Source organism: Rhipicephalus microplus, chromosome 5 (genome assembly GCF_043290135.1).
Source record: "Rhipicephalus microplus isolate Deutch F79 chromosome 5, USDA_Rmic, whole genome shotgun sequence".
Lineage (NCBI taxonomy): Eukaryota > Metazoa > Arthropoda > Arachnida > Ixodida > Ixodidae > Rhipicephalus > Rhipicephalus microplus.
The window spans coordinates 165,278,082-165,305,178 of NC_134704.1; the positions used below are offsets into that span (position 1 = coordinate 165,278,082).

Here is a 27,097-nt window from a genome sequence, read left to right on the forward strand (position 1 = left end):
TAGATAGACCTACCGTGGCCCATTTTTGCGGAGAACTACTGAAGTTCGTTTGCTGAATTTGCACGTAGATAAACTAGAACCCCTGATCTATTTCCTCAACGTAGCGTTTTTCAATAAAGTAAGCAGAAATGCGAAACAAAGCTCGCGAATTGTCTTAATTTATCGTGCCGTAAACATCAACAAAGTCGTTGTTATCTTGAAATAGCAATGAAATCTAAGCATGCATAGCCTAAACTATAACAGTTACGGTCTCCTGGTATACTTATGCACACGAATCGCACACAACAGCTGCAGGAATATTGAGAAATCTACATTATTCATATCACTACAACGAAAATCTTCCCCCTAGCGCCACCTAAACAAAAATAAGGAAAGCGCTGAATTTGAAGGTTCCCTGTCTCCCCGAATGCGGCGTGCAAAAACATTTTGCCTCAGGAGGAAACGTCTTTTCTAACTTCAAACCATGCACCGTCATCTGTAAGCCTTCCTCCCCTCAGAGTCTCATAAGGCTGCGCGGTACCGCGGGAGAGCGTGAAAACAGGTCGGCAGTATCCTCCGAGAGGGTGGGGTGAGCGTCTTCACGGGAAAAGAAAGGCCGAATTCATGGAAAGTCCCTCTTTTATGTGTGCACGTCTTTGTCGCCCTCCTCACCCCCCACGGACTAAAGCGAAAAGCGAGGGCTGTGCGACGACAGTCAGAAGAAAGCAGAAAAACGAACGACAAACGAGCGATACGAGCGAACTGAGCAGACGTGCGTGAGTAAGGTATTTGTGAATATCTTTTTTTTTTTACCGTGAAATATACGGAGCTTCAGACGTGCTGCGCTTGTTCGTATGAACCCATCACAACAAACAGCACAAACACGAAACGAGGCACACCTACAGGAATGAGATGAAGTCTGTTTTGTACTTTCTGCGTGTTTATTTCATTTATTTACTTTGGGGAAAACTACGGTGCGGCAGGAGTTGAGGACGCGTGTTCGCTTTCCGCCTTTATATACGACAAGCGCACATTTCCATAGCACCGAAATGCGCGAACACCAATGTTCTGGAGTACCCCATGACGGCGTTCCTCATAATCACTGCAAACTCGCTCTAAGGGGACGCGGGCGCTTGCAATCTCTTCTCTCGAAGTCAGCTGTGAATATCCGTCATCGGTTTCAATAAACCACAAAACCGAGCAATATTTATTCCGTTGATCACTGCATAAACTGGCTAAAATCATGCTACTGCCTGAAAATCTTGCAGATTTTTCAGCCAGTAACAACGAAGCGAAGTGGCATGAAATTTGCTGAATGCACGGCGTGGTGTAAGAAAGTACTTCGGTGCGGGGACAGCAATGAGGCACCAGGGCTCTTGTTTTTTTCTGCTTTGAAGTACCCGCGACAAGTGAGGTCCTTCAGGGAGGCAGAAAGGCGGATAACTTTTGACTATGCTCCCACTGAGCAGGTCTGGTGGGGGAGCGGCAGTGGTGAAGCCCATCTACATTTCCTATGCACTGAAAACTTGTTGGTTTTCTTCGGTGCCAGTGTACAACACCATGCGACAAGGCACCCTGCCGACGCTTTCGCCTGAAGGAGAGAGAAAGAGAGAAAGGCAAAGGAAAGGCTTATATGATACCCTACACGGGGAGGGGGAAGGGGAGAAAAAGAATAGAGAAAAATGTCAAGGACATGCGGCACCTGCTGACAATTCGTCATTAGGAAGTCTGCTGTGCGGAGAACTGTCAATGCGTCAAGATAGCAGCTCCTTGACTCGTTAGCGTGAGTCATAAGGCTGACGAGTAGAAATAGCCGATCTTGGACTTACGCCTAGTAGCTCGAAAAGAACAAAAACGTTTCTGAAAGGGATAAGTTTATAAGAAAGTGTGGTGACATCGGTGTGCATAAAACACGTTTACATGAGTGCGAAACATGCGCTTCGCATTCATGTAAGCAATGGAAGGCGCATTGCACTAATGCGTAGGAAATGGGCAGTTTTGCGAGTGCCGGTCGATTCACGGGCCGTAAATCACGATGAGGGGAATGGTGGCCCCCCGTTGTGCGAACTTCGTGCGTCCCTCTTTCGCTATAAGGAATTTATTAATATTAGCTCAAGAAAACAAAAAACGTACGTTCGAGAAAGAAGTGGGACGAAACAGAAATGTCGGGAGCTGAGATATTCCTGCCTCCTGCCACTCCTTTCTCAAGTCATTGTTATTTTGCTCGCGCTAATATGTACCTATTTATATAGTGGTTGATGACGCAGAAAATTGTGCGAATTTCTGTTTCCCGTGCTCGAGGCACGACTAAGCTAATGAGTTATTTTTTTTAGTTCTTTTACATAAACCAACTCGCCCAGCTACAAGTCGCTGTAATCTGATACTCGCTCGCTGTAATCAGACACCACATGGTAGCTGCGGCGTACAGAAGACGAGAGGTCCTGCAAACGGCGTCGCATCACCTTTCCGAAACGCGCTTGCAAAGTCGATGGGCTACTCTGGCATTCGTGTAAAATTGATTACAGCCTGACAGCTCGAAGCAACTGCCAGTCAGTTGGCTGCCAGCTGGGGCGACTAACTTCATTCAACAAGAGGCCGGCACGCCGTCTCCACGGTTGTTGGGAGTGGGGTCCAGTTCCTCTTTCCTCGATAAGAAAGCACGTTTGCGTATAGCCGGGCGTCGACAGTTTGCCGTAAGCCGGCACGACAACTGGCGCATCACGACCATGTAAACGGGGGTAATGCGCTAGAAAGACGTATCCCACAAATGCGCCAGGCAGGTCTGGATTTCGAGGGGTAAGTCGACCCAGAGTACTTTTCACGACAAAGGAACGCCGACCACTCGTCGTGTTGGCCTTGTGTGCACTTCTCGCACACTACAAGACATCTGCGAGAACAGAAAGCAAGAGCTTCTCGGGACTAAAGTCCACTAAATTTTTCTCTTTTACCTAAGTAACGACAACTGCCTCCTCTCCCGACCCTCTCTCACACACAGCCGGTGGCTGCCACCATGTGCTTCCTAACTAGGAAGACTTCCAAAGCCACGTACGTATAAGTAAATTAGCCACGCGCCTATCAGTGAACATTGTGCGAACGCGACGCGCCTTTCCCCTCCAGCTAGTCCCCCGTCAGTGAGCGAGGAACGCGTTTTACCAGGTACCAAGAAGGGGTGCCCAAGGCGACACCACTAACACCTGAATAGTCTAGATGGCCTCGCACGAGGGCAGGAGATGTGGAATAACAGCCACTATGCTAGCCTGAAGGTGCGAGGCAGCATGACGAGGGGGGAGGCGGACTGAGTGAGGATAAGGACGGACATAAAAATGCGTGCTCAGCACGGAAGGCGACAGTGCTGTAGTAGCGTGAGACACTAGAGATAGAACGCATTTCTGCCGCATCCTCTGGTGTCTACTGCTCGCGTAGAGGGCTTCTTTAGAGTTTGCTTAGCGTGCGCTGCGAGTGCGTGTGGGAGTACCTGCAGCACAAGTGCCTTGCCGGGCTTCACATGAGTCATGACAAATCATAAGGATAGAGCTTCACGGAAGAGGAAGAGAGCCGCCATCGCGGCATGTCGAGCACGGGCAGCAGCTGCATTTTCACACCATTCAAGGTAAGACCATTTCGATTACTGTGGTTTCTTTTGATAATAAAAGCGCGCAGCTACAGCAGCAAAAAGAAAAAAAAACATTATAGAAGCCTATTCTTGATACGGTGGCGAGCTCGTTTTGTACCCCAGACGCAATGTGGGCTCCGTAAAGGAAGGAAGGAAGCAGAAGGCAAATTGTCACGTTGTGGGCGACATTCTTTCTATGATCAGCTTTACGTTGCCAGCTACACTGCTATACTTTACTCTACTTTATGTTGGCATGTTAGTTTTGGCGGCTATATATGTACAAAGACAAATTCGTTAGAACTTCTGTTTTACGGCTTCAGGTGAACAAAACTGTCCAATGCTATATCCCGTACTTTGTCGCTGCAGCGCCTATAGGTGCGTGTACAGGACGCTGGACACGCAGTCACTCCTAGATAATGCGCGCCCGTGAGAAGAAAGTGCTAAGATCTGCGGACGTGTGGTGTCTATAAAAAACCTTGTTTCTTTGTGTATCTGAAATGTCGCTGCCGTGTATCAAAAGGCTAAGGGTAGGTGCTTCTTAGCGCTGTGACGAGAGGTCTGGGCGAATCAGGACCTACAGCACGCTGTGTGTACGTCACAACGCTCCTGCTTGCGTGTTTATCTGCTTGGGCGCCTTTTATTTGTCGTGACCTTGTGCTCCGTCTATCTTTCTGACCTGCACTTGTCCGATCGAACAGCATATTTGCGGGCGGAACATTGAGCAGTGGTGGCAAAGCCCGGCATTTTTGTCTGATGCTGCTTTTTTCGCAAGCACGCGGCGTGCTTGAGAGCTGAGCACTGTAACTGAGAAAGTGTTCTATAAAAGCTAGACTGTGCTCAAAGTAAAAAAAAAAAAAGATGCGAGATGCACCCAATCAAATGATTCTGTACACACGAGCGCTTATCCCACAGCGCATGGACACGCGCGCACACAGCGTGTCACATGCCCTATCCGCCCAACCATCCTCTCAAAACGCTATGACGCACTTGTCAATCCGTAATGGTTCATATTTTATCCCGGCCACCCTTTTCTACCGTAAATATGCTTTTTGGAAACAAAACTATTTAATTTATATATTGATATATTGATTGATTGATTGATTGATTGATTAGGTTCAAGGAAGGCAGCCCAAACACCTGTATCATCTATCTTGCCTTTTATCGACATTCAAGCAACCCATAGTAGACGACTGTCGGGAGAAATTCTTTTCAGTAATTATCCCGACTGAGAAAAGGACTCGCCCTTTTATTTTGAGTTTTGCATCGGTCCCTCACCACACCAGCTTATTATTCATGCCAGCTTTGGAAGTGTAGTTGCTACGATCCCTGTGCATCTGGTGCTAGCTCACTAACCACATGATGTACTTTCCTGTAAAATTTTCAGGAAGGCGAATTCGCCGGAGAGCAACGCCAAAGCGCCGCCTGTACGCCATGCTTGGACGACAGTGGTTTTGCCAGAGAGGATGACGCAACGTCTGAATACTGGGACAATTTCGGCATCGTCGAGGAGTCGCTGCCGGGCCTGAGTCTGGAGACAAGCGTCACAACTCAGCCAGAGGAGCCGATCATCACCGGAAGACGAGTTGTGTCGCTGGCCCATTTCGTGAACGCTGTTCGTAGTCTCGACGACCACAGCTGTCCTAAGCTGACTGGACGTTTTGCACTCGTGAAAGAACGGAGAGTGGGGCTCTGGTCGGAGCTCACTTTTACCTGCAGTGAATGTCAGGAAATCAGAAAGTTGACGACTGACCCCGTCACAGAACCAACGTCCCTCACTGACAAAGCAAACGTAGGAGTCAATGATGCTGCTGTTTGGGCATTCATGAGTATCGGATCGGGCCACTCGCAGTTCGAGGAAGCAATGGCAGTCATGGAAATTCCTGCTATGAGCAAAGGGGCTTTTCTACGCCGGGAGGAGTCCCTGGGAAAGGTAAATAAGCTGATAAATATTTATTTTTTCTTTCTGAAGACGATGAAGGATGTGCTTTATTTTTAGTAAAATTCACGTGAAGTGACAGTGGCACGTGCATGGCAAGCGTTTTGAACGGGAGTACGGCACGATGAGAATTTCTCTGCAACATTTCGTCGTATACAATGAAACGATTGATCGTGAGATGTCAGGATTACAAGTGAGCCAGTAATCGTCCTGTCTAGGAGCTCACTCCCGCATTGACGCAATTACAAAGTGCGGCATCGCTATTGTGAAAACAATTTCGACGTTGTAATCTGCTATAATTTTTGTTTTGTTGCAGTGCTGGAAAACCGTCCTTTTTGACCAAATGATAAAAGCCGGAAAAGAAGAAAAAAAAAAACTCGCGGAAGAAGCTGGGGCTTTCTGTGAGGATGGCATAACCCCCTATATTACAGTGATTGTCGATGGTGGGTGGTCACACCGCAGTCATGGACACCGGTATTCCGCCAACTCTGGTGTCGCTGTGATTATAGGAGAACGCACGAAGAAGCTCCTCTACCTAGGAGTACGAAACAAGCTGTGCAGTACCTGTGAGCACTATTCTAGGACGGGAAAGGGCAAGAAAGACCATGTGTGCTACAAGAATTGGAACCAAAGCTCAGGGGCAATGGAGTCGGATATATTATCGTTGAAGGCTTCCAGAGAAGCGTGGAAATGCATGGTGTGGAATACCGGACATTCATAGGAGACGGGGATTCGTCCGTTTTACATCAGATACTCACGAAAGTGGAGTACGGGCGCTTTGTAAAAAAGAGGGAATGTGCAAACCATGTTGTGAAACGTTACACCACTCGGCTCTATGGCATAGCCAAAGAAACAAAGGGCAGTTCAGCTTTCCTAAGTGGCCCTAGGATTAAGCGGTTAAAGAATGGTGCACGGAAGGCCATAAAGCACTACGCAAACATTCTTAGAGATGTACAGGGTACTGCACAAAAGCAGCGTGCCCAGAAAGCCGACCTTACGCGCCAGCTTGCGGGTGACCTAATAAATGGCCCAAAACATGTTTTTGGTTGCCACGACAGTTGCAAAGACTACTTCTGTGATGGCACCAAAGGTGACAACATTTATGATGCCATGCCTAAGGTGCTACAAATGAAAATAGTTACCGCTGCCAATATAATTGCCGAAAAAGCTGACCGTCTTGTGACAGATGATACAAGTAATCTTGCCGAGGCAGTCATGGCACTGGTAGCCAAACTATCTGGTGGTAAACAGATCAACAGATGTCAAAAGGGCTCTTATGAACACCGCTGTTATGGAGCTGGGCTCAGCTTTCAGCTGGGGCCACAGTGGCACTGCACCACATCCAAGGCTGTAACCTGCAAGAGCCCCGCAGCCGTCTTGAAGCGCTACGCAAGCAAGAAGACGGCTCAGAAAGCAAACAAAGAGTCTCTCAGAAGAAAACTGTTTGAAGAAAATGGCCACCAGCAGCATAAGCGCAAGGAGTCTACGGTGAACGACTCAATGATTCATTATGGTCCGAATTGCCAGCAGCCAGACATGCCACCAGAGCAATATGCCGAGAAAGAACGGGCTGTTTTAGCAAGCCTGCAGGTGAATGAGAAACAGCAGATGGAAATTGAGAAGGCTACTCGAGGACTGCCCCGCCGCGGTGGTCTAGTGGCTAAGGTACTCGGCTGCTGACCCGCATGGCGCGGGTTCGAATCCCGGCTGCGGCGGCTGCATTTCCGATGGAGGCGGAAATGTTGTAGGCCCGTGTGCTCATATTTGGGTGCACGTTAAAGAACCCCAGGTGGTCTAAATTTCCGGAGCCCTCCACTACGGCGTCTCTCATAATCATATAGTGGTTTTGGGACGTTAAACCCCACATATCAATCAATCGAGGACAGGCTGATAATCCTACATGGCATTTTGAAAGAAACATGCGCCTAACGGCGTCGAATTTCTATGCAGTATGCCGAAGGAGGGAGTGGACACCGTGTGACACGCTCGTGAAGACCCTGCTCTATAAAAAAAATTTCACCAGTGCCGCTCTTGAGCATGGAAGACAACAGGAGCGTGTTGCACTCCGGTTATACGAGCAAGAAATGGAAACTGCTGTGCAACCTTGCGGATTATTTGTTTACCCAGAGTACGGATTCTTGGCGGCGTCGCCAGACGGATTAATTGCGAGCGACGGTATCGTGGAGGTGAAGTGCCCATTCACTTCGAAGGACATGGAGCCATCCGAGGCAGCTAAAAAGTACAATAAAAGGAGCCAAGTACACGAACCACCCAAATTGAGCTGCTCTCATAACTATTTCTACCAAGTGCAAGGCCAGCTGCATATCACTAAAAGAAGTTTCTGCCACTTCATCGTCTGCACGTCGAAGGGCATCCACGTACAGCGGATCGAAAGAGATAATGACTTTTGGAAATTCAGAATGCTTCCACAACTAATCAGATTTTACAGAGACTGCATGTTACCTGAAATTGTAGATCCCCGTACTACGCGCAGCATGCCCATACGCAGACCACAGTGGAATGTGAAAGCAACTGAGTCACACCAGCAGTCTAAACGAGCTTCGATGAAGAACAAGGAGGCAAAGCAGAGTGGCGACTCGGACATTTTCCACAGCCTTGAGTCGTAGGGCTGCTGGGCGCGTGCACTGTCAAGAAATTCACCAATTGTGACGATGCTATCTAATGGTGATTTTGAGCGCACTTTCGTGTTGGGGCAACGCCAAGTGCGTCTGTAGTTTCGGCCATCTGCAGTTGTAGCTATTTACATATTTCCACGCAAATTGCCAGTGCTCGAGCGTTACGCATACCACTTTGTGCATTGCAGGCGCCGCGAACCAAGCGAAATGCCGAGAGCCCCGTTACGACAAGCGAAGCCAGCCGCAGTGCACGTGCCAGCCCTGCACGCGCGCGAGCTGCTACCGGGGGGGGGGGCAGCGAGCGTGACGGAGGAAGAAGGCGAGGTTAGAGGCCAGTGGCGAGTGACATCAGCAGACTCCGCGTTCCCTCTCTTTCGTCCTTGTTCGCTCTACTGGTTACGCCGACGACGCCAACAGGCGCCGCCGCTCAACGCAGCAGTATGTGCGTAAGAGCTTCGCTCTAAAGAACTGCACATTAGGAGAACGACCTTGTATATATCGAATGGCAGATGCAGGCTCAGATTTGACGATAGCAAAGACTCTTTCTCGAACAAGCTATGAGGTAGCAATTCACTTCTTTGTGTCGGGTGTGTCATCAGCCATTCACGTGCGTTCTGCAGCAGCAATGACCGAGAGACATGACCACAGAAGCGCCAATAAACTTTTGTAAAAAGTTCGTGTGTGATATAGGATAACGGAAAATAATAATAAAACATACACCTTCATTCTCTGCTGTCACAAGTTCGCATCCGAAAATCGTGATTATATGTACTTTTGCTTTGTGCGATTTCACATTTCTCTGAATGTATGCGTTGTAGTTCTGCGGGCTTTTTTGTGTGTGTGATGTTCAGGTGTCTTCGTGGCTGTAACCAAGTGCTGCCGACGCTCGTTTCGTACTAAATAAATTGTCACAACAACGTGTATTGACTCAATCTTGCTTACTGCATGACAGCCCTTCATTGCATAGCATATACACAACACTAAGACTCGTTGCTTGAAGATATGTTAGCCGACACAGTTATTTGAATTGACCAATCATGCATCCAAAAGCCTTATCCAGTGCGACAAGACCTTTTCTTCAACTCCTTTGCAACTATTGTATTTGTGTACTCATGTTTTTGCCTTGCATGCGCTTTACGAACTCGAAATGGGTACGACATAGAAGTAATACAAGCAGCGGCTGTGTAGAAAGATGCATGGGAGATGCACTGTACCATAAGTCTTCCCCTCCCTTGTTGCACTCCTGGGAGGTTTGTGTGAATCCGCCCCAGTTTTTATCATGAGATGTTTATAGAGCTTGAGGTAACGGCCTCGAATCTACGAGCTTGCAGTCAATAACTGATTTGGGCGAAACGATCACTCTTCATGTTATTGCCACGACCTTTACAGGAAAAAAAAAAGATGTTGAAATAGCGTACGCGAATAGAGAAGTCGTTCCTTGGACAACGGAATAACGCACCTGGACCATTCAGGCCACGCATGTGCGAGTCTCGCTCATATGACACACAAGAGGTAATTGCTTCATTTTCGTCATAAACATAGTTTGTCGACTAGTCCGATGGTTTGCGTACGGCAACGTGATAAATAAACGCTGCATCAACCAAAACATGAATTCATACTAGCCTGCTGAAGTTTCAATTCTAATGAAATAAATTACGCTACGTATAGTGGGGAAAACTAATGATTATGCAGTCGGCACGTGTTGGGCACCGTGAGTCACAGCGGCCGCACTTCTTAGCACGCGATTTGCCTAACTACCCGTTTTTTTGTTTTTTTTTTTTGAAAATTTGGAAGCTTAGGTCATACTGGGAAGGAAGTATACATAGTCAAATATAATTTGCCTTCTCCTGTCCCACCGAACCGCATCACGCTCCAGCAACCCCAATTATTTGTAGAACGAACTGTTCCGTTGAACCTCGCATGAATACTCATAGTCCAAGTTTTGATCTCCATTGTATACATTGTTGTGACCTCCGCGATAGAGTTTTTCACTCAACCCCGCATTCCGGCACTGTATGGAACGTAGAGCAGCTGGCCAAGCAGGCTACGCAGCCTACATGAGGGATCTCTTGAAAAGCAGCGACCGCAGGGGTCAGGGGCTAGTGAGCATGGAGAGAGATGGAGGTGTCGGTGAAAGGGAGAAAAAAAAAGCCCCTGCTCAGTGCCTCATTTCTTCGAACCGTGTCAGCGCGATTTGCACCCCCTCGTCATGCAGTGTGGCGCGCCGGCACACGTGTGGCAGTTCACCTCCGAAATGTTGGCTTTCCAGTCCTGACTTGGTGGCGCCGTCTGGTATTTTTTCCAGAACTACTCGCAATATGGCGACAGTAGAACCGCCACCTTAAGAAACTCTATGCCCTTGCGTATGCGTTCTGCAGGGCGATGGCTGTGATCATATTCTGTATGGGCATGGCTGTGAAACGCCGCCTGTGAACACTGAGGTGACGAAGGAACAGTTTGACATGTTATGTGTGACTGTCTGGACTACACCACACAGGAACAGTCTCTTTGTCAGGCTTTCAACAAGTTAGACGCCCCGCCTATATGAAATGAATTACTACTACTCCATCGCCTATAGGCATAACATCCCAGAAAAATAGCCTTACAAGCTCCATTAGGCTTCCTGCGATCTCTGGCCTGTGTGGGACTGCAATTGTTTTTTTTACGTAATAATTATTTTGTCTGTTTTTACCACCTTTTCCCCAACCACAGTAAAGAGTCAGATACTGCCTACTGGGGAATTTCCCAGCCTTGCTTAATTTTTATCCCTCTCTGTCAAAGGTGGTGAATGGTTACTTAGAGTAGAAACGATGCTGATGGGGGCGGTGAGTTAGATGAAGAGACGAAGCTGAGCTTACCACCAGATAATGAAATCCGAGGGGGTAAATTGTACATAATTGAGAGAAAATTAGAGGTCTTGAAATGGACATAAATAAGGCTTAGGATAATGGTAATCTCTTTTGAGATAGTATATACTTGAATACGCACTTAGTTAAGAAAGAAATGACAACGTTTTTTTCAGTATGCGTGTGAAAATAGAATCTGTGCGTGTATGAGGGCCTTAATGTGACTGCTGAAAAATGAACGGTACCCCCCCCCCTCCCCCTTTGCCCGCTCTTGCTTTCTATTCTCTCCATTATATAATGCCTCGTTGTTGCAACAAAGCTTCAGTTGATAGTCTGCGCTTGTCTGTTCTTTCTCTCCTCTCTTTATTTTTTTGTTTCCATTCGTTTTTTTGCAGTTACATAATGTATCATCACCCACTCACCCAACTTGTCATTTTTCTGGCTTGCAAGGCACTACTAGTTATAGAAGGCAGCTGGGAAAACTGATGACAGAAGATACAAAACGAAGAGGTAAATGTTAGTTGCAGCATATTCTGTCTTCTATTGCCAGCGCGCTATCGGCACTATATTAGGTTTGAGCGCACCATGGAATTCTTAGCCATAACATCTCAGACGGGATCAAAACGTTTGCGTGAAAGGATCTCTGTTACTCACTGCAGCAAAGGAACGCCGTTTACACCAAAATGTACTGAGCAGTGTGTGAATATACCTGAATTTACAACTTAAAATGCGCGTAGCCGTAATGTCATGCGTCAGTATTAACAAATATATAGGCCTGAAATAATTTAATAGGCTTGAAATGTAGTACGTAAATTGAAACACCTTATAATATGCATCGGAAGGATGCCATCAGACGTGTCCTACCTAACGTACATTCAGGAAAACATAGGTGATTATGAAGGTATCCGAAGCTGACAAATGGTGAAGCCTATTCGTTCACAATGTCCAGTCCACGTAAAAAAAAGTCTCCATATGACGTAAAGAATGCATGTTTTTATGAAGACACCATTGTGTGCCGAGAATTTCTGGATGACATTGCGATTCGTCTGTTTGTTATCCGCACCCCCATACTTCAATGGGAAAGCAAGGCTTGACGTAGTAATACTCGTGAGATCACTCAACCAGCGCATGAAATCAGCAGGAAAGTCAGGAGTTCATTTAAGACATGATGAAAACATCAGTTTTTCTTTAGGTACTCGTTTTCAACGTGCGCCCTTTCCCGCAGGAATCGCAATCACAACAAGTGAGAGGTCCGGTTGCGAAGAAGCGGTGCGGCAAGTTAGTGGCAGGTGCCACCACAACTTCCTGTGGTCTCGCTTCAGGGTTTCTGATCGCACTTTTGGCGTTGTACCTGGGGTGCAACCACAGCGTATATCCCACCAGATCACCGTGCGACAGCGAGACATGCCAGGCCGTATCTGACTTGTACAACAAATCACTGTCGCGAGAGTATAAGCCTTGTGATAACTTTTACGACTACGTGTGTACGGGATGGAAGATGAACCCCAGCTCGCTGTCAACCAGTGTGCTGCATGAGCACGCCCACAGAATCAGTCAGTCAGTGATTGGCATTCTGAGGAACACCTCGGTACCTACGGATGGTCAGACAGCTGTACAGAAGTTGGCCGGACTATTCCAGTCGTGCGTGAATGTTTTCAGCAATGAAGAGCATGGCCCATCTAGCCAAAACCCCAGGGTGGATATCGTCAATTTTCTCCGCGAACACAATGCGTCATTTGAGAATAAGTTTGACGTAGACCCCGCACACTTGATGCTCCATTTTTCAATTGTTTATGGCCTTCCAACGTTATTCAACGTGAGGGTTGACACAATTCCGGGAAATGCAGAGCGACTGCTAGTAATTGTCAGTATCCGCCGGCTCTTTTTGCTCGGGGAGCGTACAAGCGATGAAGAAATTGAGCAGCACCTCCAATGGCTCGGGCTGGACGATAATATTGTCTGGAAGCTTACGCACAATATTGCAACAATAGAAGAGTACCTCATATTGCTTTGTAGGCGTGCCTATGAGGATGAGGAGACGCATGAAACGGAAAGATCGGTTATACTGCTGCGTACAATGGAAAAAGCCATTCTCGGTAGAAAAAGCGAAAAGTGGAACTACTACATGGGGAACATCACAAACGGACTGCTACCTGGCGACCATTACGTCGTGTTCGAGACCCGCTACCTGATAGTATTTTTGGTGAAGGTTTTTCAGAGGTTTCTAAACCCGAATGACCTTCGTATTTGGATGGCCTTCGATTTGTCTTGGCGGTTGAGGCAATTGGTTCATGTTGGTAGAACCAGTTCATCCAAAATGAGTGGGTGGGAAACCCACTGCCTGAAGCATGCATCTAAGTTGATGACCAAAGCAGCTTACGCCACCTTCTATCACACTTCATTGACTTCAGACACCATATACAAGGCCAAAGATATGGTGTATAGCATTGCGGAGTCATTGAAGACTCGAATAGCTGAATCATCATGGATAGAAGACAGCACGAGGGAAATAGCCTTAAAAAAACTCGCCAAGATGAAGAAAGTAGTCGGCTACCCGGAGGGTGGGGAAGACGACAGCTTACTTAATAGGCACTACGAGACGTTTGGCAATGCAGGCCCCTCATTTGTTACCAACTGGCTTAGTGCCTCACGGTCAGTGAGTAGGAAAGAGTTTCAACGACTCTCGGAGCATCCTGCCCAGTTGAGCATCAAAAACTTAATGGCGATGACGAACGCCATATACAGGCCACCTCTGAACACCATGGTTGTGGGCATGGGCCTACTACTTCCGCCTTTCTTCGGTACAGTCCCGGCCATTGACTACGCCTCAGCAGGTCACCTGGCCGCTCACGAAATGATGCATGCGTTTGACATCGCCAACCGGCGTCTAGATGACAACTACGTGGAAAGAGACTGGTGGACCCCAGTTTCTAAAATCGAATATGAAAAACGCGTCTTGTGCATTCGAAACTCATTGGAAGAAGAATTGGGCGAGGTAGACGATGTCACAGATTCTGAAATAATGGCGGACTTTATTGGGCTCTCCGGTCTCTACGACGCCTATCTTAAGGCGAAGCAAGTGCCCGACGTGTCATTAGAGCTGCGAGGAATTCCAGGAGTGACGAGTGACCAGTTGTTCTTCATCGCGTTCTGCTACAAGTGGTGCTCTAACCTTCGTGCAAGCCAACGCTATCCGGATTTTAATGTAAGGTGCAACATGCCCTTGATGAACATGCAACAGTTTTCGGAGGCCTTCAACTGTAGTGCCACTGCACGAATGAACCCCCCCGATAAGTGCGCCTTCTGGTGAATCGGTGAGTGATTCGTCATGGAACCTATGCAAAAACATAGGTCGGCGTGGTGTGGTGTACCTATGGTTCCTTTCAACGTGTACGTGAGTATTGTGCTTACGTTGTCCAACAATTACGAACAACTAGAAAATAATTGTGTAGGGGCTTCTGGACCAAAACTTTTTGTGTGCAAACCATGTTTGCTGCCAACGTTACTAACAATCTGATGATGTAAGACATCCCTACTTGCTGTGACTGGTATCGATTTAAAGCTGAACCATGGGATATACAAAATATTGCGCTCATAAGTACTGTGTTCACGATTATGCAAATGAACCATGACTAACTGAAGGACCCAAAGAGAAGTCGACAAATTTGTAGTGTCTAGTTGTGCACCCAAGCCTCCACTTGATTTTCTAAGCTTTTTACATCGTGCTCCATCAGGCCAGCAGTCGTGTTTTAAATGCGAAGCATATCTTCACGTGCTGTAAGCAATTTTGGCATGTCTGTCTGTCTGTCTGTCGTTTACTCCCTTGGGGTACACCAGAATTATACTCGGCGACAGCTGTTCTTGACAGCACTGTGGAAGCTATAGAGCCGAACCGCCTGCATGCGCGCGCGCCAGGAAATAGTACCTATTTTATTTTCTGATTCTAATAGCTACTTGGCCCGAATAAATAAAACTTTCTTTATTGTAACGATAGAACAAGTATGGGACGTTGTTCACGTAAAAGAAGTTATCGTGCGCCCTAGTTTTTTTTTCTTTTTTATTTCTTGGATGGCACCACGTTTTCCGCACGCCGGCTGCGTCTGCTGCTTTCTCTTGCAGCGGCGAGCACAGCATCGGCCGTGGAAAAGCTGCTCATCGTTGGGACGCTCCGTCTTTTATACATCACGCATCGACCTTTCCAGCCTTATCACTGGTGGCCACGCAAGCTCTGAAATAAGCTTCACTGTTCGCGTCTTGCGCGCAATCTTAACAACGATCTACAACAATTGCGAGGCTTCTCGAACACTGAGGCGCAGTCTGCGCCGATCATTGCTGACAGCCTTTGAGGGCGTAAACTGAATACAGCGAAACTGAAACAAGACAGGCCCGTGGCCGGATCGTGCCGCAACCGGCCTTCCGTTTCGCCTATACCAGGGCTCAATACCGTGAACGTTAGCATTCGATCACGTGTGGCGCGTACCCGTATATACTCGGCTGAACACGGAACCTAAACTTCACTGTTATAAAGGCTGAATAATGCTGGGAAAATGTTCTGAACAACGGAAAATTTGATATGTACCAGTATATAAACAGCACAGTAACTAGCTGCATGTCTGCACTCTCATCAAAGTTTAACTCTGACGTTCCCATTTTGCATGCATACATTTTGCTATATTAAACACACTAACGCAGCGAGCAAGCGAAAACCGAAACTGGAACCGAAATCGGCTGCAAGCTGCCGATTTCGGTAGCTGCCGATTTTGGGGCCTCCGCACATTTGCGTAGTAACATAAATGTGCGGAGGCCCCGCCTCCGTAGCCTTCGCTCCAATGTCAAGAAAAGCTGTCGCCGAGTATAGTAGAGAATGGCGAAATATCTAAACAAGTACCAACTTGCCAAGCAACGCATCTTTATTAATGGTAATATGAATTTACGAACATGACGCGCTGATCATGACATCAATATTTCTACAATAATGTGGCGAACGTCATCAAACATTTTCCCGAAAACAGTGGCTCATACCCACTGGCGGGTATGTGCCACTGGTATGCGAGTAAGTGCCACAGGTGATAGATATATGCGAGTTGTACCAGCGGGATGCAGCACACAGGCCAACCTTCCGGGCTACCCGGTGTATTTAGTTTTAGTATCGCCGGCACCGTGGTCTGGAAATTCGAGGATATATCTCGCAAACTGAACGCGATATCTTCAACTTTAAGAAATGAGGTTTGATTTGAGTATAAACGCAGATAATTTCACCATATAATCAACCACCCAAAAATTGATAATAAAGAAGTGAAATAATATGTCTTAATTAATTATTATTAATAATTATTATAATTAATAATTATTCGTAATTAATTATTCCTGTGTGATCTCTTTATTGGCGAAATATTTATTCCTCGGCCTAGAAATTTATAGCAATGACGGTAAGGTCCTAGTGATTCTACCTTTCAAAAGAAATATCTCTTGCCTAAAAAGAACGAAAACAAGAAACACACACACATCCCGGCTGCGGCGGCTGCATTTCCTATGGAGGCGGAATGGTTGTAGGCACGTGTGCTCAGATTTGGGTGCACGTTAAATAACCCCAGGTGGTCGAAATTTCCGGAGCCCTCCATTAGGGCGTCTCTCATGATCAAATGGTGGTTTTGGGACGTTAAACCCCACATACCAATCAATCACTTAACACACACACACACGCACGCGCGCACACACACACACATTACGCACACGCACGCATGCACGCACACACACACGCACACAAACGCACACGCACACACACGCACGCACACACGCACTCACACACACTGTATGTGCATTTAAAAGTGGGAATGGGAGTCAAGGCTGCCAGTACCCTTACGACGAGTGCGGGACACTTTTTTAGGGGCGAAGCTCCTTATAGCGGCACCCGTTCGTCCCGCGTCCCATCGTAGTATGTAACCAGTCTTACGCTTTGACCTGCAAGGTGGTGCCGGTGGGAAATTTTTGACCTCCAAGGTGGTTCCGGTGAGAGATTTCTTCTGTGCGTTGTTGAACAATAAAAGATAGTGCTCAATGCACATGTTAATGGCTGCTAAAGGGGAATGAGAGACGGGAGCATTCGGCCTTTAGGTAACGCGCACGCTGTGAACCCCATTAGCAGCTATTGGCATGTACATTGAGCACGATCTGACAAGAAAGGGTTGCTACGTTATACTCGCTGGGTGTAACCTCCTTGGTTTCAGAAAGGTTTAGCGAGCGTTGGGCCGCATAGCCATGAATACAGTGAACTAGTATATACCATGAACTCGAGGTGGTTAAAGGTGGGAAGTAAACCCGAAGCACAAGCCGTAAGAAAGTGTGCATGTGCCACCTCCCGTTTAGTCCTGTCATGTCCACTGGATGGCGGTGCTTCTATATGGAGAATATATGATGAAAAGATGCGAGATGGTGGTACTTGGAGTGCTGAATAGATGGACGAACGGACACACAGACAAATGCATGGATGGACGCATGAACGGACGCAGGCGCGGATGCATGGACGAACGCAGGGACGGACGCACGAACAGACGCACGCACGGACGGGTGGATGGACGCATGGACGGTCACACAGACGTACGCATGGACGGACGAAAGCAAGAACGAATGGATGGACGAATGCTCTGCCGCACTCCCCATCATTCACTCTGTAGATATGCTGCCATTTGTTTTTGCCTGTTGGTGTCACATTGCATGGGATTTTTGGTCAGCTGCCAGTGCGTAATAAGAACTCATTAAGATCACTCAGATTATACTAATCGCAATAAGATAGCGTGCCGTGATTAGATGGGGAACACTTGGTGAAGGCGGTTCAGCTGGAGGTATAAATGCCGAGCACTATACGTCCACTAGTAGTACAGGCTTCGAGTCGACGTGTCTAGCGCTACAGCTTTTGCGTTTTAAGATCGATGTTCTGTTTCACTCTATTTGTTATCACTGTGTTTAAGCATATAGAGTTCAATGAAATGTATTTTTCTGGGTTGTGTAGGCTTTGATAGAGTATCTGTAAAGTAGATAATTTAGACATTCATTGTTTAGCTTTTTTATGTTTGATCATAGGGACAGAAAGAAATGATACATCAGATATCCGTTTCATTTTGACAGAAGCATATTGCATGGTTTTGCTGGATCTTCCTAATCCTCATCACACAACTTTGTATATACAGAACGTTTAAAATACTAATACATTGTGGTCATGCATAGCCGATTTGAAGCCATGGTCGTGTATGTGCGTTTGTACTGAGGAATATTGCGGAGCATATATGAAACTGATCATTTATGCCAAATATATTTTCGCTGGTACATGCCTAGTCTTTGCTTCGGCTGAAGCAAACGAATTTGATGATTTTTTGTGGTTTTTGTAAGTCGCCTGGAGTTTTTTTTTTTTTTTTGGCAGTACTTTGCAGTTGTCGAGAAAGGGTACTGCCATATTAACCATACCATACTAAATATATGGGTGGAGGATTCCTAGTCTGGAAGAGGTAATCTGCCTATAGGTCTTACAATCTATGTAATGTTTTGTCTGAACTGATGCAACGAAAAAATGAATAAACCCTAAAAATACCCGGCTGGGAATTTTTGTGTTGGCATTGTAATCTGCCATTACGAAATTGTATTTCGTTATGTGTTTCGATAGAGCTCCCTCATACAATGGGAGCTCTTTTGATCATGACATTCAGCTTTTACGAAGCATGCTTCCTACGGTCATTGGTGAATTCAGCCACTTAAAAAACCTGTTGCGAAAGGCAAACAGTTCGGAATAAAAAAAAACGTGCCAATGGAGCAAGAAAACACCAGCACTCAATGACCTTTGGTGAGTTTTTATGCTCATAAGCTTTCCTTAACAGTTGGCCTTAACAAGGTCGCCAACTGGCAAGGTATTCCCACAGTACCTCCAGCCTTCGCCAAGCTGGTTCAGCTCTCCTTGAGAACTACTCTAACGACACGCGATAGCAAGGATGTGGTAAAGACAATGTGGTCATGACGTACGAGTAAAGTGCCACAACCACGATGTACGAAATTTCTTTTGCGTGCGGCAGGTCTCACACTGAACAGACTCGTTGCTGCATACGTGAAGGAGCTGGGGAATGTTATCCCACTGTAATAAAAATAACATGATGTATGCGCAAGTACAGCACAAGACCTACATTAGTCAGCTGCATTTCTAAGAGATCAGGCGCTCAGTAAAACCAAGAATAAGATCTCATTTGAGACATTGAATTATCACTATACGGTGACACGTCTGTTAGGCTCGTGCTCTAAGCGGCATTAAAATGTTCGATCTCTCGGTTTCATAAACCTCTTAAGAGCCTGCGAATAATTGCCTGTTCATATATTCCTGGCACATCGACTTACGGCAAAAAAAACACACGTCTGGCACACTAGACCATCGTACAGCGTCAACCCTCAGTGGGACTAACATGTCAAGCAACAAGCCTTGCTTATTTAGAGCTGGGTAATATAGTACGGTTGAAACTCAGAATAAAAAACTCGCTTTACAAAGTTCAAGTTCTGACAAAGAAAAATGAGTGGGCGCTCGAAATGGTGTTTGTGCGCGTTGGCTGTTCTACTTGAAGTGGGTGAAGACGACGAGATGCAGGTTGAAAAAAGCGAACGACATTTGTGGACGAAGTCATGCATGTCCGAAAATAAGCTCAAGATTTTCCTCACCACACATGTTTGCGGTGACAAAAGCCACTCACTCTGAATAAAAAACGCCAAATTCACCACTAAAACCACTAAAAAAAAAACTCGCCTCTTCCACAGTCACGCGAAACACATTCGATCATTGCCGCAAAGCTATACTCGGCGACAACTTTTCTTGGCGCCGAAGGGAAAGCTATGGAGCCAAATCACTTGCATTCTACCGCCAGTGAAGGTAAATCTGAAGTAGCGCCCAGATTTTGAACGTGAAATAATAATGTTCCGCCTTTATTTTCTGGAGCTATTTGAGACAGGGGGAGCTGACACCAGTGAGATATTCGTATTTCTTAATTTTTTTATGTTGTGACTTTGCGAAGGCGTGGGAGACGCTGCTCTCGTCGGAGCGAGTGGACGCGCGTCGTGTCGGCTCCGGTTTCAACGAATGTTTTGCAGCGGAAGTCACCTAGAAGCCCACAAGACTTTGGTACCCGCGTATTCAGCTTGTCATCAGGAATCGCCCGGCACCAAGTTCCAGGTGGGGACTTGAGTTTTGACACCTTTACCGACGCATTTTTGTCAACCACGCTAGCGAGAGAGATAGGCCTAACGCCTGCCAAGCCACCGGCAGCGCAGCTGCAAGAGACGCTGCTGCCTAGGCCGGCCTAGCTCTGCGGGCACCAAGAAACGCCGGTCGGCGCGTTTGACGCGTCCGACTTTTTGAGAAGACATGGAGGTCACTGTGGAGGGAGAACCCATTCCTCGTGAAGAATTCGAAGAAAGTACAGGATGGAGCACCGTAGGATCAAAGAAGTCGACCCGCGGGCAATCACTAGAACCCGGTGCGGATTCTCAACGAGGGAATAACAGCAGGAAACGGCGTGAGCAATGCCTGAGTCAAATAACAAGATTAAGCCGGATGCCTCCACTGCCCCGAGGTGACTACAAGATCATCATCCGACCTAAAGGCGGCCTTCGACTCACCGATTATGGAGCCGCCCGACTGGCGACTTGCATTTACCACGCCGCTGAAATTCCGAGAGACGCCCAAGATGAGGACACAATATGCCCAAATTTCCAGCAAAATATCATCGTTGTGAGCACACCCATCGAGGCGCATGCTGATAGATATCAGAAAATCTCTCGCATTGTGGTCGGCAACAAGACGTACGATACCAGCGCATATGAAGCAGCACCAGACGGTACGTCGAAAGGCGTGATACGTGATATCCCGTTGGAAGATACTGCCCGAGATATTACAGCTAATGTGATTACAACAAAGAACCCTACAGCCATCGCTGCAAAACGCCTCAGCAACACAACGACGGTGATCGTACTGTTCGCTGGTCTTCGCGTGCCAACATACGTTCGATACGGTGGGGCAATGTTGAAGTGCTCCCTTTACCGCAAACAGATAGAGACGTGTTACCAATGCGGTCGCCTGGGGCACCGCGCAGATGTATGCCCAAACCCGAAAGACCACGTGTGCCGTGGCTGTGGTACGACCAACCCCCCGCAAGATCACCAATGCCAGCCCACTTGTCAACTGTGCGGCGGCGACCACCAGACGGCCGAGAAGGCGTGCAGGGCACGTTACAAGACGCCGTACCTGGTGAAACGCCGGCGATGGGAGCGACAACAACAACGATATGAAGACTACCCGACGAAGCCAACGCCTGTCGACAACAGCCTCGAGCAGCGGGACACTACTCCTACCCGGAAGCCCGGAAAGAAAGCCTGGTCGAGATCTCGGTTGCGGTCTCGGTCATGGTCTCGCCCCCGGCCCCGCTCCCGGCCCCGCTCCCGGCCCCACTCCCGGCGCCGCTCCCGGTCGCAGTCAACATCTCGGAGCCGTACACCTGGACCTGGCGCAACCTTCAAGGTGGGCTGGGTAGACGTAGTCAAGGGGGCGCGCTCGGGGTCTGAGGAGGCCGCTTCTCAAGGCAAACTTGATAAATTAGAGGCTGAAATAGCACAGCTAAAGCAGATGTTAGCACAATGTAACCAGAAAATGACAGCTTTAGGAGAGGAAAACAGGACCCTCAAGGAGGAATTACACCACTATAAAACAACAAAACATGCTCCACCAGTAGTACCACCACACTCAGCTGTTACACCCAGTGAAAAATTGGAGGAAGGTACAACACCACCACCTCCCAAGCGCAGAGCCGAAACCCAGGCCAATGAATACAAACCCGCACGCGTAACGCCCGAGAATAAAGTCCTGAAGGAAGTTCAGCAATCAGTCAAAGAATTAAATGAGTGGATGAGCAACGCATCCCGACTGATCTCATCCCTCACTGACCGCGTAGAGACTATAGCTAAAATTACCCAGCAACAAAACGAACACCTACAACAGCGACTCATCGCTGTGGAGGCTAGAATCACCCCTCTGCCACCTAGCGGACTGGACCCCACAGCGAATGTAAAGCAACCTTCCTCGTCGGCATTCAGTGTGATACAGCCGGCGACATTCCTACCCCCTGCATCTCATCATAGCTAGAAATCACGCCTACACAATTTGGCAATGGAATTGTAGAAGCTACGCGAATAAGCAAGCAAATCTTAACCAATACCTTAAGGGGAAAGTTAAGCCCGATATTATTTTATTGCAGGAGACACATTGTCTCGCTAAATTGGCAGGCTACCGCTCGATCGGACATGTCAACGGGGAGACGACTGTCCTTACCACCCTAGTTAGACGAAACCTTACGTTCACGCAACACGACACGGAAATTACCAATATAGACAATATATTTATTGAACTCGTTCCGCAACGCAAGACACAGGAAAGCCTTTTTATACTAAACATATACAGCAACCCTAAACAAAAAAAGCACAGATTTCTCACACTCTTTAAACGCGCCCTCAACATCGCTGGCCAAAATCCCATCTTAATAGCGGGGGACTTCAACGCACCACACACTGCCTGGGGATACTCTTATGTGTTTCCTAAAGGTAGGGCCCTCTGGTTTGACTCGCAGCAAGAGGGATTAACTCTCATCACCAACCCTAGCACACCCACACGTGCGGGCACTAGCTCCAGTAAAGACACAACGCCTGATCTGACGTTCACGAGAAACACATCAGCAGCCACCTGGAAAAATACCCTAGAGGACCTGGGTAGCGACCACTACATCATCGAGGTACATGTTCAAGGTGGCCCACGTAAATTCACGGGAAAAGAGCTAAAGTTGGTAGACTGGACCCAGTTCCGCAAATCACGTGAGAACCAGGTCCAACCCATCAGCGACATAGAGGACTGGATACACACGCTTAAACAGGATATTAATAATGCCACCCGAATCGTACCTCCTGAGGCACACCTTGAAGAGATCGATAGCCGGCTCCTCCACATGTGGGAGGCAAAGCAATCGCTCCAAAAGAGGTGGAAGACACAGAAACACAACAGAAACCTCAGGAAACGCATAGCACTCCTCAACACAGAGATAGAGATGTATGCAACACAGCTAAGCCGGCAACACTGGGATGAAACCTGCGATGCGATGGACAGGCAACTAAGTCTTAGTAAAACTTGGCATTTTCTACGGTTCCTCCTCGACCCAGAAGACAGCAAAACCGCCCAACAACAAACCTTCAACAAACTAATACATGCTTACAAGGGCACCGAGGAGGAGTTTCTTAGGGAGGTAGAGCTCAAATATATTTCTCAGGCTCCTACTCAGCAGCATCCAGATTATACGGGCCAGATCAACACTACTCTAGACGAAGAATTCACCGAAGCGGATATCCGTGCCGCCCTACAAAAACTTAACACCAAATCTGCACCAGGTCCGGATAACATCACGAATAAGATGATACGCAATTTGGACGATGAGTCGATCACGCATATCACAGACTATATTAATAACTGCTGGAAGACCGGAATCTTGCCCCCGCATTGGAAAACGGCCAAGGTGATTCTGATTCCGAAACCAGGCAAACCACTGAATACTGACAATCTTAGGCCCATCTCCTTAACATCTTGTATAGGCAAATTGATGGAACACGCTTTCCTGGCTAGACTGACAAATTACCTGGAAGACAATGATTTTTTCCCACACACCATGATTGGCTTCCGCAGGCATCTTTCAACGCAGGATGCCATGTTGCAGCTTAAGCATCACATCATAGACAGTACGGGACGCTCCACTAAGGGCATACTTGGTCTTGATCTGAAGAAGGCTTTTGACTCTGTCACGCATAGAACCATTCTAAATCACGTAAATACCCTAAACTTGGGGCTTCGCACGTAAAACTATATTAGGGCATTTCTTACGGACAGAACGGCCACGATCACTGTGGGAGCACTCAGGTCGTCCGAAATAACCATAGGAAGTGCGGGCACCCCGCAGGGTTCCGTGATATCTCCCATGTTGTTTAACCTCACCCTCATTGGTCTTCCTTCAAAACTTCAAACCATCCAAGGACTTCATCACACCATTTACGCCGACGACATCACCCTCTGGGTGTGCGACGGCAGTGACGGTTTCATTGAACAGAGATTACAGGAGGGGATTGACACAGTCGAGCGATATTTACAAGGAACTGGACTATCCTGCTCGGCGGAGAAATCTCAGCTACTGCTATATCGCCCTACACTTAGAGGTCGGCCACCCAAACAACATCCCCAAGCGCAGGCACACGCTGATATAAAACTCACTACAAGCGATGGTCACGCCATACCAACCGTGGACAAAATCAGAGTGCTAGGTTTGATCATAGAAAGTAAGGGTACCAACGGAGAGACAGTTCGCAACATTGAAGCCAGAGTGTCTAACACGATGCGCCTCATTAGGCGCATTACCAATAAACACAAAGGCATGAAAGAGGCCAGCATCATCCGTTTGATCCAAGCGTTTGTTCTAACTCACATCACCTATACAGCGGCGTACCACCGATGGTTCACCGCGGAAAAGTCAAAACTCAATTGCCTAATTAGGAAAATTTACAAACAAGCGCTAGGTTTGCCTCAAAACACCAGCACCGAACTACTCCTTCAACTTGGCTTACACAATACCCTTGAGGAACTTATTGAGGCGCAACAAATCTCCCAATTCGAGCGTTTAGCCAAGACTAAGCCAGGCCGCCAGATTCTATGTAATCTCGGTATTACTTACCACACTCAACACGGAGATAAACACGACATACCACGCACTATCCGTGCTAAGCTAACAGTACCACCCATACCAAGAAACATGCACCCTGAACACAACAGGGGCAGACGTGTCAGTAGAGCCAGGACCATGTCAAAGATGTTTGGGCGCAACCATGAGGCAGTCTTTGTCGACGCAGCACGCTACCAGGAGCGTCACCGCTTCGTGGCTGCTGTCGTAGACCACACACAACAATGCAAAAGCAGCGCGTCAATCATAACACGGAACGTAGAAACGGCAGAGGAAGTGGCTATCGCGATGGCCATAGCCCACACTAACGCCTCATGCGTAATAAGCGACTCGCAGACAGCCGTTAGAAACTACGCCAGCGGCAAAATCTCCCCCGAGGCATTGCGGATTCTTAATACAGGCAAAATTCACGAGGCGGACAAATACGTACACATCTTGTGGTTCCCGGCCCACACACCACTAGGTAACGCGGAGGCCAATCCGAATGAAGTGGCGCACAACGTGGCTCGAGGTCTTACGTTCCGAGTCACGTCAGACGAAGCGGCCACCCAAACGGACCTTTCTGCGCCGGTGTGGGAATGGAACGATCGGCTCACTAAATTTAATGACATAATTCAACACTATCGACTGCAAAGGCGGGAGTACCCTCCGCCTCACTCCAAGCTAAATCGGGCCCAGTCCGTTCAGTGGCGACAGCTACAAACACGCACATACACGAACCCTGTCATCATGCACCACATATATCCTGACGTCTATAGTTCTAATCTATGCCAGTACTGTACCACCAGAGCCACTCTCGACCATATACTATGGGAATGTCCAGCATTATTCAGAAATTCTGGGGTCGCGGCCTCCAATGAAGACCTTCGGGCGCGTTGGCGGACTGCGCTGCTCAGTTCGGGCCTGGACAAACAACTTTGGGCGATCCAGCAGGCCAAGGAAGCTGCCGGGAGACACGGTCTCTCCGTTGGCCCCTAGGTGGGAGCCCATCCCAGCAATCTGCCGGAAATTAATAAAGTCTATTTCTCTCTTGTGACTTTGCGTTTTGAACGCGTGAGGAAGTGCCGCCTTTTTACGTGCACCCCGAACGCCGAGCGGCGTCTGCGTCTACATGAAACGCTGATTGAGCGCCCCCGTCACTTTCCACAGGGTTACGAGACGCGCGCCAAAACTATTTTGCGTAGTGCTACATGTGCAGAAACACCGCCTCGGTAGCTTTTCCTTCAGTGTCCAGAAAAGCTGTCGCCGAGTGTAAAACACGTTGCCTTTAGGCTGGCTGCCAGCTTCCTAGCCACGCCAATCTGACCAATGTTGACAAATTTGACGCTGAATCTTCTCTATCGAGAGCAGACGACCATCAAACGCAGGGATCGAAACAGCGGTGACACATTTCCATCCGTGCAGCGAGCGGAGCAGAGCGGATGAAGCGAGGATGGCACGTTTCGATGAGGCGCACGTTACGTGATGCGTCGTCCGCTGCTGAACTCCCTCCTCCGTTCCGTCGAGTGAATCTTAACCGGCGGATCCGCGTTCATATACCCTTGGCCCCCGTGGCAGGTAGATGGGAGGCATGACACGCGTCGCGTTTTCCTCTAGCCCTACTACAGTGAGACCTTCTTTTAAATGCGAAGCATTTCTCAGCGAGCTTCGGCGACATTCAACGTATCTATCTATCTATCTATCTATCTATCTATCTATCTATCTATCTATCTATCTATCTATCTATCAATATATCTATATATCTATATATCTATATATCTATATATCTATATATCTATCTATCTATCTATCTATATATCTATCTATCTATATATCTATATATCTATATATCTATATATCTATATATCTATATATCTATATATATATATATCTATATATATATATATATATATATATATATATATATATTGTTATGGCGTTTATTAGCGGGCAGACAGCGAGTATACACAATGGCGACAGTAACGGCCAAGCACGGACTCTCAGCGCGAGCGGCGTTCTTGTTGGGTAGCCCCACTAGAAGGTACTCAAGAGTTCGACCCATTTCAGAGTTCGGAGGCTTCGCTACAATTACCCCGGGGTCGAAGAGGGAGCCGCCTGGCGACCTAACAGCTTGTTACTATGAGCGGGTCATAATAAGCCTTCAGGCGCTCCACGTTGACGATGTCTCGCCCACGGCGGCGCATGTCCGAAGATTGTTCAACGGGTTCAATCAGATAGTTGACGGGTGAGGTGCGCTCGATGACACGGTAGGGGCCTTCGTATTTGGGACGTAGTTTGGAAGAGAGGCCAGCTGCAGAGGT

At 47.6% G+C, this 27,097-nt stretch overlaps 2 protein-coding genes across 2 annotated transcripts; both read left to right on the forward strand.

The window, feature by feature from the left end:
• The first annotated feature begins 3,119 nt into the window (after positions 1 to 3,119).
• On the forward strand, positions 3,120 to 9,085 carry LOC142818013 (uncharacterized). Its single transcript, XM_075896164.1, has 3 exons — positions 3,120 to 3,589; positions 4,977 to 5,522; positions 5,845 to 9,085. The coding sequence occupies exons 1-3, from the start codon at positions 3,548 to 3,550 to the stop codon at positions 6,247 to 6,249; spliced, it is 993 nt and encodes a 330-aa protein (XP_075752279.1). The 5' UTR covers positions 3,120 to 3,547; the 3' UTR covers positions 6,250 to 9,085.
• Positions 9,086 to 11,127: 2,042 nt separating this feature from the next.
• LOC119173642 (neprilysin-1) lies at positions 11,128 to 14,982 on the forward strand. Its single transcript, XM_075894449.1, has one exon. The coding sequence runs from the start codon at positions 12,509 to 12,511 to the stop codon at positions 14,318 to 14,320; it is 1,812 nt and encodes a 603-aa protein (XP_075750564.1). The 5' UTR covers positions 11,128 to 12,508; the 3' UTR covers positions 14,321 to 14,982.
• Positions 14,983 to 27,097: the final 12,115 nt, after the last annotated feature.